The sequence below is a fragment of the Homarus americanus genome, unplaced genomic scaffold, assembly GCF_018991925.1.
Source record: "Homarus americanus isolate GMGI-L3 unplaced genomic scaffold, GMGI_Hamer_2.0 scaffold30858, whole genome shotgun sequence".
NCBI lineage: Eukaryota > Metazoa > Arthropoda > Malacostraca > Decapoda > Nephropidae > Homarus > Homarus americanus.
In genome coordinates this window covers 2,694,565-2,716,844 of record NW_024737697.1, presented here as the reverse complement: position 1 = coordinate 2,716,844, position 22,280 = coordinate 2,694,565, and the positions used below count along the sequence as shown (strand labels likewise).

Sequence of the window (22,280 nt, the reverse complement as noted above, 5' to 3'; positions counted from 1 at the left end):
CTTGTTAGTCTGCCTAAACAAGGTATTGGTGATAGTGAGATTGACTCTTGCTGAGGAGGAGTAGGCCGTCAGGATTACACTTACCTAGTCCATTTCTCCCTATGGTTCTCTGCCAAATGTCAGCATCTCTGCCAACTCTGGCATTGAAGTCACCAAGGAGCACCACCTTATCTTCTCTGGGGATAGAGGTTAGCACTCTGTCGAGGACAGAGTAAAAGGCCTCCTTAATGTCATCCTCAAATCCAGTGTTGGGGCGAATGCACTGATGAAAAAGGCATGACGTGAGTGATTCAGTGGGACTCGTTAATCCCGACAGGCATTTTAGTTAGCCTGTTTAGGATGCGTTGGCGGATGGCAACGCTAACTCCATAAATGTGGTTTCTCTCCGCAGCAAGCTTACCCTTCCAGAAGAAGGTATAGCCAGACTCCCGTTCTGTGAGTCGACCTTTGTCTGGGAGCCGGGACTCACTAATGGCTGCTATGTCGATGTTACACCTAGCCAGCTCTTCTGCCACAAGGGCGGTTTTTCTTTCAGGACGCTCATTTATGCCAGTATCCAGAAGGATCCTGACATTCCATGCAGTGACCATAAGAAGTTGCATAGTTTGTTTTTGTTTTGATCTGTGATTGTGATTGTGTTTTCAACCTTCATAAGGATGACCTTACTGGGTGCGGTTGCCCAGTCAGGTTGGTTCTCTAGGCAGGCTATGCTTAGGGCACCTTTTCTAGCCCCTTCCCCATGTGGGGTGAGCAGAGTGGCTCCTCGAAAGGGCTGCTCAGTCTCACAGACAGGACCAGATTGCACTGCTGCCAAGATCTCAGCGTATAAAAGACCATCTTATCTGTGCCGCCCATGTGCAGAGTTGTGACTAGAGACTCCAGGCAGTCATCTCTGCCTATCCCCGTCGCCACTCGTCCGTCGCCATAGAACTTTTTGGGGTATAGGGGTTTTGATGATGATGATGAGTATGATGAGCTGGATGATGGCTGCACGTGAGTGGTGCAAATGTTGCAATGACTGGGGAGAACGAGAGTTGCAATGGACTGCCGATAGCCCAGTTTGCTGGGTTTCGCCTTAGTAGCCTGTCCATCAGGCATTGCCTTCGTCCGCCGGTGTAGTCGTTGGGTTCCCATGGTGGTCACCTCTTCCGCCTATATCACCGTTGGGGTCCTGTTAGAGCTCTGTAAGCATGTCTGCCTGATACGGGGCTCCACTGCAGATTGGGGTTTACTCCCGTAGCCTTATACCTACCAAGGTTAATCCGCAAGACAGCGGGGCAGTGGTTGGTAGGCGCCAGGACGTGTCCACATGCCAGTGGGCCTATGCGCCGTCTCCCTGGGGCCCACTGCTACTCCGAGATCCCCTGCTGGTCTAGCCTGGGCCCACGAGGCACCCAGTTACCGTGTGTTGCCACGAGGAGGAATAGCAGGAGTCTTGATGGTGAAGAGGCTGTGTACTGGCAGGGGAAGACTTGTGCAAGTTGCTACCCTATTCAACACGAGGGCTAGCCAGCGGCGGTAGCTGGAAGCAAGAGGGAGCAAGGAGACCTCTCACCTTAACACTAACATAATGCTGCCACACTAGACGCATTACACCACCCTGTGTGCATAGATACACAACTTCGTACACACGCACACACACACACACACACACACACACACACACACACACACACACATGATCAACGTGACCTCCACTGTAAACATTAATCTGTATGTTCACTGTATTTTCCTTTACCTTTCTCTAATGAAGGTTTTTGTTAAACCACCAATGTCAATGTATGTAATAAGTCATTTATGTCCAATGTATATTTTCAGCCTTTGGGCTGCAGAACTTTTTCAGAACTTTTTCAATAAACCGTTAATTATTATTATTATTATTATTACACACACACACACACACACACACACACACACACACACACACACACATCCTCAGAGGAAACAGTGATCGTCATGTTTTGTGATGTTATTTCCTAATAACAAACTTCCAGCATCGTTGCTCTCAAACTGTTATTAATTATTAGTATATTATTTGCCTCAATATGTAAGCCATGATCTGGCTAATGTCTGGAAAGTATAACTTCGAACATTCTTGAAGACTTAACTCGTGTACCGCACTTGATGAGTCACTCCCTTATGGTACAAAGATAACTATTGCTCCTAGTGACAGTGTGGACATAAGCCCTGGCAGCAGGTGAGTACGAGGGCGAGGATACACACCATAAGACTGCCTTGAGAATTTCTTCCAGGTATAATATAGCTTATTCACGTTAAGTTGAAACCATAGAACTCTAAGGATTTGACCGTTAAGTGAAATAACTATAGCCTTAGTGTACAGACTTAAACTGTTAACAACGAGAGCCTGTGGTTGTGGCCGCGAGACCTCAAAAATTATCTCATCACAGCAAAACATATCATCTTAGACGCCGCCCGAGTGGTCATATAAGGGCACTTAGTGAGCCTCAGAGGCCTCAGCCAACACTTCCAGGCTACTTACGGTCAGTGTTATGCTGGTGTAAGTAGCAGTACTTCAAAGCTACACGGCCGTGTCGCACTATCTGGCGACATGGACTAGGCTGTCTGGTTGCGTCAAATGTTTGCTAACAAAGCCACAGCCGCAGCAACAATACGCTTACATAATATTTCGCTAGATATTTCGCACCACCGCTTGAGTGCTTCGTGATAATAAAAACAGAACACTCCAAATGCACACCATGAGTATACGTTTTACAAGCTACGAGTCATAGTAGACGTGACCAAAGAAACGCAGCCTCACCCTCAGCTTCTCCCTGGCCCATCAGTCGCCCGCTGACGTGACATACTTAAAACAGCCTGGGAGGACGTGTGCGAATAATGTCACACAAGTTAACGTAATAATCATGTGACTGAGGTATTGTATAATAAACAGGATAATTGTATCAAACAGTGAACTTTCTGCTGTCGTAACTGTAAATAAAGGGAGGAGAGGCAAGACCGAGACAATAATGGAACTGGGCTTGACGGATCATTTTGACCTACTGAGTTCTTGATTCCTTAGTGCTCCTGGGACCCATGATAATTTGGGGCCCTTGTCACCTCTAAAGCCCTCCTCCACCTAGACCCTTTCTACTCTAACCTCCTGTACTTTTTCATGAGCCCGACCTCCCCTCTCCCCTGACTTTTCCCTCCATCTCACTTTTCAGCCACACTCTCTCTCTTCCCATAAGTAGCCCACTAAAGTAATATTTAGGGATAAACGATCATATTTTTTCCGTACCATGATGGCCACCCCACACTTTATGCAGTGTTCTCTTCTGTACCATGATGGCCACATAACACCATGCACAGTGTCCTCTTCTGTACCATGATGGCCACATAACACCATGCGCATTGCGCAGTGTCCTCTTCTGTACCATGATGGCCACATAACACCATGCGCATTGCGCAGTGTCCTCTTCTGTACCATGATGGCCACATAACACCATGCACAGTGTCCTCTTCTGTACCATGATGGCCACATAACACCATGCGCATTGCGCAGTGTTCTCTTCTGTACCATGATGGCCACATAACACCATGTGCAGTGTCCTCTTCTGTACCATGATGGCCACATAACACCATGCGCATTGCGCAGTGTCCTCTTCTGTACCATGATGGCCACATAACACCATGCGCAGTGTCCTCTTCTGTACCATGATGGCCACATAACACCATGCGCAGTGTCCTCTTCTGTACCATGATGGCCACATACCATGATGCGCATTGCGCGCATTGTGCCTTCTTCTGTACCATGATGGCCACTCCACACTTTATGCAGTGTTCTTCTGTACCATGATGGCCACATAACACCATGCGCAGTGTCCTCTGTAGCATGATGACCACATAACACCATGCGCAGTGTTCTTCTGTACCATGATGGCTACCCACACTTTATGCAGTGTTCTTCTGTACCATGATGGCCACATAACACCATGCGCAGTGTCCTCTTCTGTACCATGATGACCACATAACACCATGCGCAGTGTCCTCTTCTGTACCATGATGACCACATAACACCATGCGCAGTGTTCTCTTCTGTACCATGATGGCCACATAACACCATGCGCAGTGTTCTCTTCTGTACCATGATGGCCACATAACACCATGCGCAGTGTTCTCTTCTGTACCATGATGGCCACATAACACCATGCGCAGTGTCCTCTTCTGTACCATGATGGCACTTGAATTGAATTTGATTTTTTTAATTTTGCCACGTATAGTGGCTAGTTTATTGTGCACCTTTTACTTATTCACAACTGCGTGAGCACAGCAGTGTGAGGCCATATACCTGGCCACACACTTTGATGTTCACATCTGCATGAGAGGTATTCAAGCACATTGTGTGTTTGGTTCTTTATTGTATTTGGTCTTGTCCCTAAAAGGCTCTATCTTTTCACAGTCAAGGACGTAGTGGTTGATTGTGTGGCCATACATCTGGCCACACACCTTAAAGTTAGTGTTGTTCACATCTGCTTGAGGGATATACTGCCAGAGGTACTTTTACCCGAACCTTAGCCTAGCGGTTACAACATTTTGTAATCTCTTGATCGTCTTACTTGGTCACGCTACAATGGATTGACTTTTGCCTCAAATTCATCTACTAGTTCCTTCTTGATTGCACTTTTAAGGGTTCTATTTAACAGACCGTTGCATGTGCTCGAACTTTTTTGTTTTTTAAGAACAAAAATCTGGAAAGCATTTACAGAGTGAGGCAGGAGGCGAGGAACAAATCTTTATGGCTGTGTTACTTCATAACCTCCATCTTAACTTTTGTTCTAATAAGTCACAAATACAATCACAATTATTATGTTGTAATCTTCAAATATAATTAATTATTTTCACATACTGTACAAACCTGCTGCCACAGGAGTCATCATCCTCTGACTCAATACATACTGACTTTGTAAAATAAAATCTTGACTTCCTGCTAGTGTTCACCCGTAAGTGATTTTGTCAGTTAGATTTAGCGTTTTAACACAGTTGGTGTGTGTGTGTGTGTGTTTGTGTGTGTGTGTGTGTGATGTCACCGTGTGTGTGTGTGTGTGTGTGAGATGTCACCGTGTGTGTGTATGTGTGTGTGTGTGTGTGTGTGTGTGTGTGTGTGTGTGTGTGTGTTTTCACACGAGCAGAGGGAAACACCAGCTGCATCGTCATTATATATCGACAGATTTCTTCATGTTGTTGCCTAAGATACATTGTTTCTCATTGTTCTTCCTGACGTGAGGCAGTGTTGGGCCGCCACGTGAGGCAGTGTTGGGCCGCCACGTGAGGCAGTGTCGGGCCGCCACGTGAGGCAGTGTTGGGCCGCCACGTGAGTAGGTGTTGGGCCGTCACGTGAGGCGGTGTTGGGTCGCCACGTGAGGCAGAGTTGGGCTGCCACGTGAGGCAGTGCTCCAAGAAGTTCTAGTCCACAGTTGTTGCGGTTTCCGGTTACATAAGAACATAAAAAAATAAGGAGTCTGCAATAGGCCGGTTAGCCTGTGCATGGCAGCTCCTGTCGAGAGTTACTACCACTCTCTATCATCCATGAATCTATCCAGCCTCCTTTTGAAACTTTCCAACGTTCCAGCACTTACTACAAAGTTGCTAAGCTTGTTCCACTCGTCCACCACCCTATTTGCGAACCAGTTCCTTCCTATCTCCCTCCTAAACCTAAACTTATCCAACTTAAATCCGTTGTTCCGAGTCCTATCCTGCTCGGATATTATAAGAACTTTATCTATATCACCTTTATTGATTCCTTTCACCCACTTAAATACTTCTATCATATCTCCCCGCACTCTTCGTCTTTCTAGGGAATGCAAGTTTAGTTTCTTTAACCTATCTTGATATGGAAGGTTTCTAAGTCCCGGAATCATTTTCGTCATTCTTCGCTGCACCGACTCTAGTGAATTGATATCCATTCTATAATAAGGGCACCAGAACTGAACTGCATAATCGAGGTGCGGCCTGACTAGCGCAAGATATAGTTGCAATAAGACCTCTGCACTCTTATCTAAAACTTTTAATACAGTAATATTTGTTCTCTATCGCCCTCGTGGGTAATTTTTACCTCTCTGCTACGACTTATTCCTTTGTTTTTCTCCAACCTATTATAAGTACTTGAATATTTATTTATATATTCGTGTATTACTTGGTGTGGGTGTGAACTAAGCGGTGTGTCCTGCTCTACAGGTCAGTGCCTCAACCTGAACTGCGCGCTGCTGCTGCTATTGATCCTACGACGCACAGTGACCCGCCTCAGGAACTCCCCCGCAGGCTTCTTCCTCCCTTGTGACCAGCACGTCCACTTCCACAAGATGGCTGGATGGACAGTCTTCTTCCTCTCCATCCTCCACACGCTCTTCCACATCGCCAACTTTGGTAAATTTGGCACCCGGGTAAACAAGTTTTAGCACCGACACAATCGTAGACTAATCACTAGTTTTGTAAAGTGACACCAAGTTTATTGTTTGTCTTAATAATATGTCAGAATGAATCCTTCACAACCACTGTCCTTCCCTCGACTATAAAAATTACCTTGACCCTTACACTTGTCCCAGATAGACTCCCTTACCTGTACCTGCCTTGGCCACTTTCACAAATTACACATTTAAATTATAACAAAATAGGAGAGACTGAAACAGTTCACACAGAGACTACAGACTTACCATACATGTTTTTTGTTGCTTTCTGGTGCTGCAGCTGCCAGGGTTACTAAACATCATTTTTTTGTTGTGTCTTATATAACATTCGACGTTTAGTATTGCGGAATAAGCTGATTACTTACCATACACACTGTTTATAGTTAAAATATAACAGGATCCTGTACATACTGCTTGCAGTCATCACTTGAGTGTTGTATCGTGTACCGCTGTTATTAATGCTTCACCATTTGTTTACAGTATGTTCAAAAGTTCATGATAATTTTAACAGATGAAGACTTGGAGTTCGACCATTTTGACCAAGAAAGACCTTAAACTTTGAGAGCTTATATCACCATGATCTACACTTTAAAACTTAATACGTACTGGTATTGTAAACTCTCCCCAAAAAGTATTTGGAAATGAACACAATAACACGTGCACACCAATTTCGGTTCAGTTGGTATTTCTGATTGTGAGTTGAATCTTTCCTTCTTTCTTCTTGCACCTGATAATCACCATGATACCTGCAGTATACCACCTGTTCTCGACATAATGTAATAAAATAGGATGAATTATGATACCATATGCAAAACCAATAACGTCATGAGTACCTTTGATACGATCTGCCCTGATACGGTACTATTTCAACCTCAGGGGATGAGTTGCCAAATAGGAATATAACGTCACTGTTTTCATAAACCGAGGTTACAATGGATCGCTTCAAACGAAATGTGAAACCTTATGATCCGATATGACATTCATTTGCAAATATAGTAATTACAGGTGTATTATGATGCCATATCCAATTACAATGACATTATGGTTTACTGCATTTCGATATTATTTCTACATCGATTAATGAGGTAACAATTATGAATATAACGTATCTTATGGTTCGTGCTGGCAACAGAACATTATTGATACACATTACGAGACATGTCTGTTGGTGCAAGCTGTGTTTTCCAAGGAGTCTCGGGTACTGGTGTTGGACATGGATTTCCAGCAGAAAGCACCCACTATTTGACTGCCGTTGATATATTTTCGTTACATTAATATCATTATATTTTCTACTAAAGATGGAGCACAGTGATACACCATAATTATAACAAATACCTGAATAATAACTGGCAACCATATCGATACTAAGAAAGCATACTTGCCAACATAATGCAGGAGTCACAATTAGTGATCGGAAATATTCGTCCATTGTGACACACTGCAACGATGACAAAAGGGGCCAATGCTTTTAGGGGAGAGTGTAAATAGATTAAAGGTTTAGTAAATATAAAGTTAAAAAGTTGGTTACATAAAGTGCTGAGCCTCGGAGAGCGAAGGAGACGGAGACATTATTGTAGTTGTGATTTGATCTTTTTTGAGAAATAAAATTCAGATCTCCCTGTAAAAACTGTATCGTATACAAATATTTTGATTGAAATATGATTTACAGCCAATTTGATAACCAACTATAGCTAGTATTTCTTTACTCAATTAGCAATAACCCAACGTAGATTTTATGTACATTTCTCATGGCAAATGAAGTCTAAGTTTTCAGGAAACGTAATTTTTTATCATTGCACTGCGCTGCCTCAACTTGTTAATAACAACTATATCCTGCTACTTGACTCTCTCAGGGATGATTCTTCACTTTTACTATCTTCAGTCCCTTCCACGCACACACACACACACACACACAAAACACAAACACACACACACACACACTCCGAGGCTTCCTACATTCACTCTGCTGCCTTAGTCCTCACATCATACACTCTCCTCACTTCCGTCATCAATATCGCACGTCTCAAAAGCTGTTAACGTATTTTTCCATCATTCTTATGACATCTACAGTGGCACGAGTGAAGCTAGTGTGCTCAGAATGGCAGTTTCTCTCAAATATCTACACGAGGAAGATGATATACTCACGGTGACGTAGTTTTGGAATAATTTTACCCACTATTCGTTGGACTTGTTCCTGCGATGTGAAGTCCCCACGCCTGCATGCAATAGTGTACTTAGGTATGAAAAGGGGAGGTTTTTTTTTTTAAGAATTTGCTTGTCCTTCTACTCAAACGTGTTTTAATATTTCTAAGGTCGAGACAAATGATGATCAGGACAGAAAGATGTAAGCAAGGTCCACGAACCAATCGGATTTCTAAGTAAGGACATGTCAAACCCAGAGGTTTTCTACCGTTAAGCTAAGTCGACATTAAAGACACGTGTGGACGCATCAGATCTGAGACTTGAAGATGGTACAGTAGTTACGTTGGCGGATCAATACCACAGTACTACATTCTGTGGTTAATAATATATAAACTCTCTCTGTTCTCTTGCTGTAGCTTCATCTACTATGTATTTCTGTTTTAGCTTTTAATTTTTGATACCATGATTGGTTTTGATGTGGTGTGATAATGTATTCCAATCTGTTATAACAGTAAAGAAGAAAGTGTTTTTCGCCTGACTGCGGACACCAGATACCAATAAATTATGTTCACTCCCTCAATTGCCATGCCGGATAATCCTTGCATAGATTGTTGTTAGATACTCTGAGCACAGTCCAATGAAAATTCTATAAGCGTCATTCATCCTCAGTTGCTTCAATCTATCCGTCACAGTTAACATGTTCAGTGATGGAAAAACTTCGTGACCAACGTGATCTCTTGTGTTCATGCCAAGAATGAACCTCACCACTTTGTTGTTCATATGCCACTCTGCCACTTTCTTCATCAATATTTCATATTCATGATTAATTTAATGTTTCAGCAGACTCCCTTATCATATATATTCTTCCTTTGAGTTTCATAAAGTACTTCTTATCTTTGAGGGAACATTGTTCAAGTTGAGCCATCCCATTCTGGCCAGTCTGAAGTATTACATGACTGCTGAAAAAAATACATTATTATGAACTCATAATTACTTCACACCTCAAATGATAATACAAAGACCGTTGAGTATTTGTTTATACTTTTATTCATTATCCCTTGCGTATACTGTCCCACTCCCCACTCTACCTACACACCACTCTCCTTGTCTTGTAACATTATAAAAATGTCCTTGTTTATGCTATCCACTTCTTCCCTGCAAGTGTCAACGCTCTCTCTGGTATCTTTATCTGAGTTTAGTCTGTGAGTAGCCTGATGTGCAGGGGAGACTTATGTAGTTTCGCAGGCTGATAATTTTACGTCATATTGAGGTGAGTCCTTGTCTATTTATATATTTTCCTATAATCTTGCATTACCTATATAAACTCTTCATATAACTTTCTTAATTTTCAACAGTATGTAACAGAACTAACTGGGCTTCTACTCTCTGACTAATGTATAACAATATATATATATATATATATATATATATATATATATATATATATATATATATATATATATATATATATATATATATATATATAGTCTGAACCCACGATACAGACAGTCCTAGACTTTGTTATATTTCACACAAAGCCTGTTACGAGGCACGGGTAGCTCGATGAACAGGCTTTGCGCCAAATTAACAAAGTCTAGGACTACTTTTAGTGTCTTAGTGATCTAGGGGTAACGTTCCCCGGTCACACACATAAGATCGTGGGTTCGAGTCCTGGCGGGGTGAGGTTGTTGATTATATGTAGAAGTCCGAGCGCTTTATGGGCTAATGAAATATATATATATATATATATATATATATATATATATATATATATATATATATATATATATATATATATATATATATATATATATATATATGCTTGACTCCCTCTAATATATCTTTTCTTCTTGAAAACTATTATGTACGACTTTGCTGACCAAAGTAAAAACTATTTCTTATAATATATCAGATCTATGTTACTAAGTTTTGATATAGTTTTCAATGCCATTATATGTGGTACAGTATTATGATAACATATAAACGCGGTATAGGGTAAATGCTTGCTTGAAGGATGAACCACTAATAATGATCGTATCCTGAGACTACTGGGTCAAAAACAGAGAAATCTATTTCTCATAATATTTAGTTGTTGAGGAACTTACCTTTCTATGCGCTTAAAGACCTTATTTGTTGAAACGCATTAATAACCTTGTAACATCAACAACAAGTATGTACTCTTGATTTTAAAGTTTTCTCTGTTAACATTCACAGTCAAAGGTTGTCTAGTGAGAGAAGATGTTATGTAGCAGTAGTGAGGAACATTTTAAATTGATGTCATATGTTTAAGTATAACCTACACTTAACTATATGTAGCTGTAGTATAAATTGTAGGTATTGCACGTACCTAATTTAATATTAATTATAAAGTTTGTGTTATATACAGTAGTCACAGAGAAGTGAATACAGTATTTGTTCAAATAGATTGTTTAAAATTTACAGTACTGAAGGATCATTTTAAAGTTTAATGTTATTGATCTTAACGTTCAGCCAAAACTTGCTCGCTTTTGACTTGTCCTTCACTCATGTTAATTTCACTAAATATTTTTTCTGTGTGTGTGTGTGTGTGTATTTTTACAACTGTATTGAAATGTGTGCATGTTTGTATGTTTTATATGCGTTATTAGAGTGTAGGGAGAGGTGTTTGCATATTTAATGTTCAGGTCTGTACCTCCGTTGCTTTCTATATTTATCTCTGGAGTAAATTACTTAACTTTTTAAAAACAAACAAAATCATTAGAATGCAAATTACGAATCTGAAATTGAAAAGAGTATGTAGTTGATAAGACTAGAAATGTTATTTGAAATATATGTGTACACTGACACCAAACTTGATACAACTACAATTCACTTATGTTACCATGCTGATACTTCCTCAACGGTGCTACCACAGTGTTACCACCATACACCACCAACAGCGTTACCACCATCAATACCCAGCTACTGTATTGTGGAGATATTGATGGTGCACTGTGTCAGCTCACACTAACCCTGGCTGCTGGTGCTCTAACAGTGACCCTTGGAGACGTGACGGGCATCAGCATGAATGACTACATGTGGGACACTTCTCTGGGCATCGGCTGGGTGGGCGGCTTGGCCAACCCGACGGGCGTCGTCCTCATGATCATCCTCACCATCATCGTCGCCTTTAGTCACCGCATCGTCAGAAAATCCGGTTATTTTGAGGTACGATTACAAGGTCTTTTTAATAACCCATTGTACTGAGGCAAGTGTATAGAATATTGTCTCGTCCCACTACACTCACCCCTCCACAATGTATACAAAATTTTGTTCGTACAACTCATCGCTCCCTTTACCTGCAGATATTCTACTGGACTCACCTGCTGTCGCTACCGTTCTGGGTGTTCCTAGTCCTCCACGGCCCTAACTTCTGGAAGTGGTTGTTGCTTCCTGGCGTTGCCTTCCTGCTGGAGACTTGCTTCAGGATATCGCAGGTGTGCACCCCGAGGGGCAAGACCCAAATCCTCATAGGCACCACACTGCCCTCCCAGGTGAGCTGCCACCCTCCAGGCGCTGCAAAGTTGAAACTAATAATATGTTGTTGGAGTTATACAATTATTTTCTAAATCTGCGAGTATTAATGGGACATCAATGGTACTATTGATGACCAAAAAAAGTTCATCTCACAACTCAATTATATTAATGTATAATACTTAAATAATTTGTTGCCTTAGGTGATAAAGCTGCTGATCAAGCGGCCTAAGAACTTCGACTTCCAGCCTGGAGAGTATGTGTACCTCAACATTCCATCCATTGCACGCTACGAGTGGCACCCCTTCACCATCTCATCCGCGCCTGAGCAGGAAGGTCAGGGGTTAACATGGTTCAGTGTAGTCCTTTATTTACTATTTTTTTTGTATTTGAGTGGGAGCTTAACTCATTACACAGCACTCACTATTGGGTACTGTACGTAAGTTAGTAGATCCGCCATTTATTGTGTATTTACAGGAATAAGTTTAATAATTATTTTTTATTTTTCATTTAACATTCTCAACACTTGTCAGCCCATTAGCAGGTCGGGCGGTCGGTTTATTCTCTGTTACTATTTCAATAATGTATTTTTCTCTTCTGCTTTACAGACGTTTTTACAGTTCACATCCGCTCTGTGGGAGAATGGACTAAGAGAGTTTATGAGTTGTTCAGAGAAGAGAAGGGAAAGGAAGCTTCAGTCACATCACAGAAGTGTCAGAAGGAAATCTCAGGTATATTGAACCCCGCCTTTACCTCTGATGAATCGTTGACAGAGACCCCCACTCACACCGTCATTGCCATAGAAGATGCTAGTGATGGAGGTGGAGGCTGTGCAGGGAAGGGTGGCCGTTATATCAATAATCTCTTGGAATTTAACCGTAAGATGAGCGTCTACACACGACCACCAGCGTTGCTGCCTGTAGAAACAGAACAAAAGCCACCCATCACCCCTGCTGTGTCTAAGCCAACGATTCCTGCAGCTCAAAGATCACTAGAACGCAAAAAATCTTCCAGCTTATCGAATCTGGCCACACTGAAGGCTGAACTCTTGGGGTCTTACACAGGGCAGACGAACTCAGGTCGATCATCCCTCACCGGCAGCAACTCCAGTCTGGACTCCTTCACCGATCAACAGTATTCCACGTCCCTCCAACACCAACACCCCGAACATTGCCAGAGAAGAAATGAAGAAAATAGATTGAAACAGACTTTGACCACGGAAGAAATCAGCTCTCGTTCTGAAAACAAGAATAATGAGGTAATTAAGAAACCTTTGCTCTCTAGACTCTACTAAAGAGTCTAGGATCATAGACCTTGAGGTTGTATATGTGTCATGGTTAAGATATTTACTATCAGTTTCATGTCTCGGATTTTTATTTTTAGTTTATTTTTCATGTTAACTCATTGTTTTTGTGTTTGATGCGAGCTACTGCTACGATGTTAGCCGAGGGGGAAACTGGACCATTTATAACAACGAATTTAAAGGCTAGGATGGAGTTTATATTTTTCGATTAACCAATAATCACACAACTGGCAACTGCTTCATTAAAAAATTATATAAATATAGTTGCTGGGAACAAAATTTCAAGACTAGTCATAACGGGGGCTATGAATTGTTCACTGAGTCTCAAATTGAAGGTATAATGTTTGGTATAGACGTAGCCTTAATTAAGAGGTGGTCTTTAGGAGTCTCAGCTCTACACACACACACACACAGACACACTAAGATTATAAGGACTACCTCATTACAGCTTATTAGTGAGCTTCTTATGTACCAATTAAGAAGTTTGACATCTAATTGGCTTTGTATCTACATTGAACTTAATGGAAATCTTATTAAATTGTGATTCTCATAGAACTTCACCTGTGTGTTGCTGTCAGGAGGATGACTTGATGTACTGTATGCGTGTTTGTTTCTCCTGGTCCTTTTGGCCACTGAAGTAACTGTCCAGTGCTAAGTCTTAGAAAAGTCAGTGGATTTTAGTGAAATTTTGTTGACACTCACTGCGGTACCATAAAAATCTTAAATGAGAGACTTAACTTCGACAGCTTAGGTCTGGTCTCATAGCATTACTAGGCTTTCCCTGGTCAAATTTTTTTTTAAGTTTTACAGGATGAGTTTGCTGAAAGAAGTAATGTAAACTATCAATAACAGTAATGAGGGTGCTACATTCTCAACGGTTAATCAGGTCTACATTTGATTTAAACATGACAAAACAAATGCCACTTTAGAGACTCAATACGGGATCAGTGATATAGGTGTTACCATCAGTCAATCAGAGTATTGTTCTCATATCTAAGGGTTGGCGACCACTCTTAAGCGTTTTCGGCTGTTTTTACCAATCCTCCGAATTTTTGGATCTCTCTGGGGACCCAACATTCTTCCACCCCAGTCTCTGCCTTCATCTCACCTTTGGCCATTAATACTTCTGTTATTATCCCATTAACTCATGAAGTTTTGGGCGATCTTGGAACTTCTTCATTTGTTTTCCTGTCATTTTAACTTATTTTTAATATTTGCCTAAAATACCACATTTCAGAAGCCTCTAATCTCTTTCTGGTGGCTGTTGAAAGTGTCCACGCTTCTGACCCATGCATCAGTCCTTATCATACATTGCTTTTCAACAGCTTTTTTCAAATTTATGTTATAATTTTTTTTATTAGATTATTAAATGTTGTTTTCGATCGACCTACGCTTGTTGTGATTCCTTTCGCACATTTACCATTACACCATATACACAAAATTTTCCACTTGTTTAAGTTCCCGACCATACCATACCATACCATACCATACCATACCATACCATATTTTTTTTTATTTAAGGATTTATTTCGAATTTGAAAACAATCATTACTTTCGTCTTTACAGCATTAACACGTAACCCATATTCTTTACACCTTTCCACTAATCTGTTCACCAGTTTTATAACGACTCGACACTATCCGTGATAAGATCAGTATTATCTGAATATTGCATATTTGATATTACTCTACCATTAACTTTTATACCTTTATTGTTATTTAAAACTTTTCTCATTAAAAATTCTGAATATATATTATACAATGTTGGAGATAGAGCACAGCCTTGTCTTACTCCCTGTCTAACTGTGAACCAATTAGTAAATTTATTATTTACTAACACTGCAGCCTCCTGTTGCCAGTAGAGATTCTTAAAAATTCGAATATTTCCTTCATTAAAGCCTATTTTTCCAAGACATCTGTAAGGTTATTGTTCATTACTCTATCAAAAGGTTTACCAAAATCAGCAATGCGGATACTCACATTTCTTTGGACCCTTAAAGCACTTTCACTCAAAATTCTCAAACCAATTATAGCTTCTCTAGTTTTCCCTCTAACTCCATTTTGATCACTGTCTGTTCTATATTCTATTATACTTAAAGTTATGAGTAACAGAACATTACAGGCAGGATTTATTAATTAAGCTAATTGTTCTAAACCTGGTGCACTCTAAGGCTCTTGGCTTTTTAGGCAATAATACAAATATTTCAGTTCTCAAATCACTTCTTTAGCCTGTCTACAGTCCTTCTGGATACCTTTGTTAAAATCTTTATGAGCTTCACTTCCTTTTATCATTTTTTTCGTCTATCCATTTTTTTTATGATCCACTCACTTTTAGTCTCGTTCTTCCTATGTCGTCTAAGTTTTCCCCACAATCTAATATTATTCATTTGTTATTATTCTCCTACGTTTGTCCTGTTTCTTGCTCATTAAAGTCATTCTCTAACAATAATAAAAAATATGTTTTCGATTTAAATACCATGTTCTATCCTTGGCCCTGATTTGAGCTTGCTTAAATCTATACAATTCCTGAAAATGTTATTTACATTGTCCTGGGGTAAGATACGCGTATACAGATGCCTAGGGTGTTGTTCAAACTTTATATTTGAATTTATCATCTTGCTCTCCTTGCAAAAGTCAATTAATATTTCTCCTCTTTCACTTCTATTACCCAATCCATGTAATCCTACTGCTGCTGCTTCTTTCCCAGTGTCTTTTGCTTTCTTTAAATCTTTAGAAATATCTTTTCGAAGGCTTTGTCCTCACTATCATTTGTTGGTGCATAAACCTGTATTATTACCAAGTCCATTAAACTTGACTAACAAAACTCTATCTAACACTACCCAATATCCCTTTACACTATTGCCCAACTTCTATTTTGTAAAAGTACCAACACCTCTCCCATGCTTTTTCACCACCTGAATAAATGAAGACAATACGTTCACCACTAATGCTATCTGAACCTGTGCCTCTTACTTCACTTAACCTCAGAATGTCCCGCTGTAATCTTTCCATTTCCCTACAAACGTTTGCAAACTTCCCACCCTCATAAAATGTCTTCACATTCCATGCTCCTATTTTGATTTTGTGCTTGTTCATTCTTAAAATTTGCGTAGTTGTGTTTAATGTCGAAGGCTTTGTTTTTCTCGGACAGTATACAGTAGGTACTTGCTAGCTCTCGGTGACACACTGCCTACAACCATGGGAGGCAATACGGTTGGACCTCTAGGTGACGCCCAAAATCGTTTAGTGTGTCTGCCCATGGGTGTTCAAGGGCAAGAGATGAAGTTAATGAGAAAGGATATCCCAAACCTTTCCTCACCAGAAGACTTAATAGAGGAAAAGTAAAGTTGGGAATGAACTATGAGGTGTAGAGGTCTCCCATACCTCACTCTGGTAAAACAAAAAAAATAGCCCACCACCGGTTGTTACAGGAAGAAGCTGTAAAGATGGTCATCTCTCAATATACTGTATATTTAAGTTATTGTCGTGGTCGTTACTTCAGATGAGTGATACAGGCCCTTGTGGGGCCATTTCTGACGGTATCATAGTTATGGCTAGCAGTTAGCATGGTTTCCAGATGCCATGTTTAGAATGACTTGAAGGTCAGTATTCAGTGAACCAGTGTCACAATATAAAATAAATCTAGGAATAGTTTTTTGTGTGAATTTATTGTTGTGAATAAATCAATATTATAAATTCTCTGTTAATGGACTTTTCGTTAATACTGTATTTCATTACGATTGAAAAGGGAATGAAATGTAAAAATACACAATGATTTTCCTGTGGACTAAATATAAGAATATATGTGTATAATGGGACTAGCAGAAGTTGATGTACAGTAGGTAAATGTTTTATTATGTGGAGGATATCAGGATACAATCATTGTTGTGAGAGCTGTGCCAAGATCATGCCACATGTATTATACCCTGCAGGTGTTTGTAGATGGACCATACGGCACTCCCTCCACCAGGATATTCTCAGTCACTCACGCTGTCTTGGTGGGCGCTGGGATCGGAGTTACACCTTTTGCCTCCATTCTTCAGAGCGTCATGATGAGGTAGCCAACTACTGTGGGTTCCTCCTCACATTAGTTCATCTTCTGTGTTATTAAACCATATACATGCTGTACTGTATGCGCCTGGAGTGTAGACTTTCATTTCTATAGTATATTCATTTATTCGTTCTTGTTAAATTTTACTTCAGTTAACAACTTTGCCTCTGTGCTCCTCAAGCTTCTTCCTGGTTCAAATCTAAGTTCAAAATTTATTTTCCTGGCAACTTGTAATGTTGTTATAGACATCAGATAATGACAGTATGTTAAGACCAGTTAAAACTGATTTTAAATATGATTCAAAACATGTAACCCAGAATTACACTTCCATTATGCAAACAGTAGATTTGCTTTGGTTAAGTCAACATATGTCAACTTAGCTATCCTGCCAGCTTCCTTGTAAATCCTGAATTTAATTCCTTCTAGTCGGTAAAATTTGTTGATGAGTTACTCAGTGCTCACGGACTCACGTATTACATCAAGGTAATTCTGTGAGTTACATATCAGCTTTATGAATCACTTAGTCTTATCTGCTGCTGGTGTATGACAGTTGCTTCCTTCCTTGTGTAGGATGTGAAGGAGGTAAATGAAACCCACAAATAATAACATTTATTATGTCATGGTAGGTACCGAGCAGCCAAGGCGCCCTGCCCGTACTGTCACGTCCCCAGTTGCCTGGCGCTGCCTGCCACACTCAGAAAACTCAGGAAGGTAAGTCCTTTGTTCTGTTGGCTGTGGTAGATGTACTGTACAGTACTGTGATTTGTAGACAATAGTTTGTCCTTCTATTATAAGTACAGCACACATCTGCGGGTACATACATGCATTAACGTACAGGGTATATATATATATATATATATATATATATATATATATATATATATATAACTCATTACCTCCCACTGTGTCTTACAGTCCACCTCATTGTGCATATCGTCTCCAGATCTAAGAAGATTGTACAATATAACAACTTTTACTGAATGTGATCCACTCTCAGATATTTCAAATTACCAACAGCTCCTTATTTATTCTACTAGAGTACTACAATAACAAATTTGTCAATTTCAAGGACCAGCAGTCTACATCCCTATTATAATAGGCACCTAAATGGGGTCACTAATTTCCTATGATGCCAGGCTGATAGGCTGTAGGAAAGAGGATAAAACTGTAAATATACTGTATATTAGGGTGTGTCATACGGAGGCGAATTTTTTTTTTTTGAGTTTGAAAAATCGGCCCATGGTATTAATGATGTAGTTCTATGTGCAGAATCATGTGATATCTTCAAATTTGAAAAGTTTTCATTTTTTGCTAGGTAAATTTTAACTTGAAATCTTATGAAAATCAGTATTCCCACCCTTTTACCAACACCACTAAATAGCTTATTTAAAGTAAAGTAAATGTATCAGGTTAATTTATTAGGATGAAAATGATCCAGAATAGTGAAACGAATGATCTTGACACATTTATTAAATTTAATATTCCTTTAGAAAACAAAATCATCAAATACAAAAACCGGTTTTACTACTACGACCCGGTGTTGCTGCACACCATAGAGAACATGTCTTTCTTGCTTCTGTTTCTACTCATCACCTCCCTGCTGACCACCTGAGCTCGGATGTAGCCTTCCCTCCTCTCCTGGCTGTACACGTGACTGCTGGCCTCGCTCACTGTACACAACGCCTATACTCTGTGTGCGAGGGCCAGGCAGGGACATGCATGGGGTTGTCCAGGAAAGCTCTGACTTGAACATTGGTGAGGCTGCAGGTAAGAGGGGGCTCACTGCCAGCCTGATGTTATCCAGATCTATGAGATCAGTGAGGGTCTTGGCACCTAGATTGACTTCAAGAGTCCTCCTGACCCTGAAGGAATCGTCACCAACTGATTCGTCATGCCCAGATCCTCTCATAAGTCTCATATCCAAGATCTTTTTGACTGCCACTCTTCTCTCCTCCTCATCCTTACTGCAGAGCATTGTCTGCAGAACTGCCTCGGGATGAGCATACCAGGAAGATCTCCTCACAGTCTGCTCCACAATCTGAACAACTTTCCTTGGCTGACTCCTCAGGAGCTCAAGCTGGAAGAGAACATGCCTCGGACCTTCGGAGAACGATGACTTGACCTTGGTGTTGAACCAATTTGACAAGTAGACACTCACGATGAATTGGACAATAAGTCTCAGGTTGTGAAGCTGGTTCCCTTTCAGTTTATGATGAGCGACCCAAATTCTGCAGAACCTGAGTGCCGTTGTGAGCCACCTAGAATGTGAGACTGGACCTATCTGCAGGTAAGCAAGTCTATCAGGCATGACCCCAGTTTGATGGCACTGCAAATCATGTAACCATAGTACTGGTCAGTACTCAGGTCGTCAATGACAGTATGTGCAAGCTCAACGAGTGGAGGGCCAACTGTGATTTTTTCAAAGCTCGGATTTATTTCTAACTCAGTGGCAGAGTCCAGCATTTTGCCAAGAGGACCAGACCATCTGTTGTTTGAAAGAGTCTTGCCATCCAGCTCCTGGATCAGATGTCTGAGTGGCAACTCGTTGGTGTGGAGGTCACAAACAATCCAGACCAGCTTCCTCCCAATCTTCCGCTCTATCCACTGTATGACCCCCTCTTGCCACCCTGTGTTCGTGTTGGTGCTGTCCCCTCCAATGGCCTGCAGGGTCTGGTCTACGTTCCTCTCTCTGAGCCAGTTCACAATGTTATCTGCCACTATCTCAGCTGGTTTCCTGATGTCATCTTTCTCTGGAGTGAAATGCCACAAATACTTCCCTCCTGGTTCACTGCAGCAGGAGTAGTGTTCCTCCTTCACCATGGCAGGGAACAACTTGTCAGAATCTCCAACTTTCATGAACACTTTAGTGTCATCCCTTCTCCCATCAAAGAACAAACAATTGATTCCATTTTCTCTTATCCCCTTATCAAACTCCTCTTCTAGGTTACTGACAAGTTTCTCCTGAGCTCTCCTTACTTTGTTATGATCTATCACCAGGTGAACATCATCAGGTGTTATCAAACCACCGTCAATCCAGGCAGCTGTTGCTATCTCTGCAGTTTCTCTGAGACCAGTGTGGTGTCGCATGCTGGCCAGAGCTATGCTCGGGATATCTTCCTATTTCGGAATCTTATGCCCGGAAGGTTTGGGATCATTATTTTCTGGGTTAGAGACAAAGTCACCATTCTCCTGGTCAGCACTCGGATCAGCCATATGGGGAAGTCATTAAACTCTGAATCAGCTTGACTCAATCATCGGCTCTTTTTACCTCACCCTGGGCCTTCTCAAAGCCTCTCTTTCTTTTTCCTCGGCAACTCTTCTCCTCTTCTGTCTCTCTGTGGCAGCCTCCTGTCTCTTGGACTCCGGAATATCTTGGCTAGAAATCATGAGAGCCCCTATACTGCCAGTCTTCTCTCTCTGTGCTTTGACAAATGCCAGCTCGATCACAGGAATCTTCAGTTCACGCTTGCAAATACAGGAGATGTGGGCCTCGGATTTACAGTCACGATCGCATCCAAACTCAGGACAGAGAACAATTGGGCACTTGCAAGTAATTATGTCAAATAACTGGTCCAGTTGCTTGGCAAAGCTGTCCTTAACTGCAAGTTTTTCTCTCCCAAGAGAGATATCTCTTGCCTTTTCCTTAACCGAAGCAGCAAGGGCCACTAATCTTCTTCTGACTTGTTATGACTGAGGCTTGAACTGAGCGTTAGCCAGAGGTACTGCAGCCAAGACAGCTTTTGGTCATATCAATGGGCAATTTTGTTTGTGTTCTGGTTCTTTCACCGATTTTGCCTGATTAAAACACCGTAAAAGCATCTCAATGTACTCAATGTAAACAACTCCGACTTTAGAGCTCTCTCTAGACCCAAGATAGTGACTGAGATGGCTGGATTTTTTGGTTCCTCGTCCTGACACAAGCAGCATCGCAAAATATCAACTTATAAATGCATCAGAATCTAGAGCAAAGAAAGAATATTGTTAGTTGGGTTGTTAAAAAGAATGAAGTCGAAAGCAATGTTCACTATTTAATTGTAATGCACTAATGCAGCTGTACGTTAGATTTTCGATAAATTTCACGCTAAAATTTACCTAGCAAAAGGTTGCAAAATATTGAAACTGAAATTATTTTCTGTTTATATACACTAAAATCCACCAAAAAAGTGATGGGCCATTAGTTTTAGCTGATCTTCCCTCCTATGACACACCCTACTGTATATTCTTTAAGTTTACAACAAAGAAAATTAATTACAAGACGTATACAGTAGAGTTCGACCAACTCAGTGTCCATCGTATTTCTCCTAAAATGTTTCAAAACCTCTGCACCTTTGGTCACAGGTGGACTTCGTGTGGGTGAATCGTGACATTGGGAGCTTCGAGTGGTTCCTGGAGGTGCTGGCAGCCATGGAAAGTGAACAGCGGGTGGTGGGTGCTGCCATGGAGACCTTCCTCAGCCTCCACCTTTACAAGACAGGTGCTGCCCCCCTCAGACCTACACTGCCATTAGCTTCATCTATCAGAGCTGGCAGACCCGACTGGGAAAAGGTATGTATTTTTAAGTTTTTCTGGACTGTGTGCTTCACTTTTTGTGTAATCAACTAGAGAGAGGTAAATATATTAACAGAAATTCTGTTGTGGTGTTTGTATTTCATTGTTCTACTTCTGTTCTCATATAAGCCCGGGGTTAGTGAGAGACAAGGCAGTGTTTGGCATTATGGATTCACAAGTTAAATAAGTACCCCAGGGTGTCTTTAACCTATTGTTGGGTCTGATTTTGGGTAACATCACCCTTACTTTCCTCCTGTTTTAATATTTTTAATCCCTCTTCTTATGAGATTTGCCTTTTCCTGTTTCCTTTCCTCTCATCT

The 22,280-nt window shown here is 40.9% G+C and overlaps 1 protein-coding gene across 2 annotated transcripts in view; it reads left to right on the top strand.

Annotated features, from left to right (window-relative positions):
* Positions 1-22,280, top strand: part of LOC121873543 (NADPH oxidase 5-like) — a 99,467-nt gene that overhangs the window by 74,486 nt on the left and 2,701 nt on the right. For both annotated transcript variants that reach the window (XM_042377174.1, XM_042377176.1), the window contains exons 4-11: positions 6,196-6,384; positions 11,581-11,753; positions 11,891-12,079; positions 12,263-12,395; positions 12,668-13,317; positions 17,294-17,418; positions 18,039-18,123; positions 21,751-21,957. In XM_042377174.1, coding sequence (XP_042233108.1) covers positions 6,196-6,384; positions 11,581-11,753; positions 11,891-12,079; positions 12,263-12,395; positions 12,668-13,317; positions 17,294-17,418; positions 18,039-18,123; positions 21,751-21,957 — 1,751 coding nt within the window. The remainder of the gene's footprint in view (positions 1-6,195; positions 6,385-11,580; positions 11,754-11,890; positions 12,080-12,262; positions 12,396-12,667; positions 13,318-17,293; positions 17,419-18,038; positions 18,124-21,750; positions 21,958-22,280) is intronic.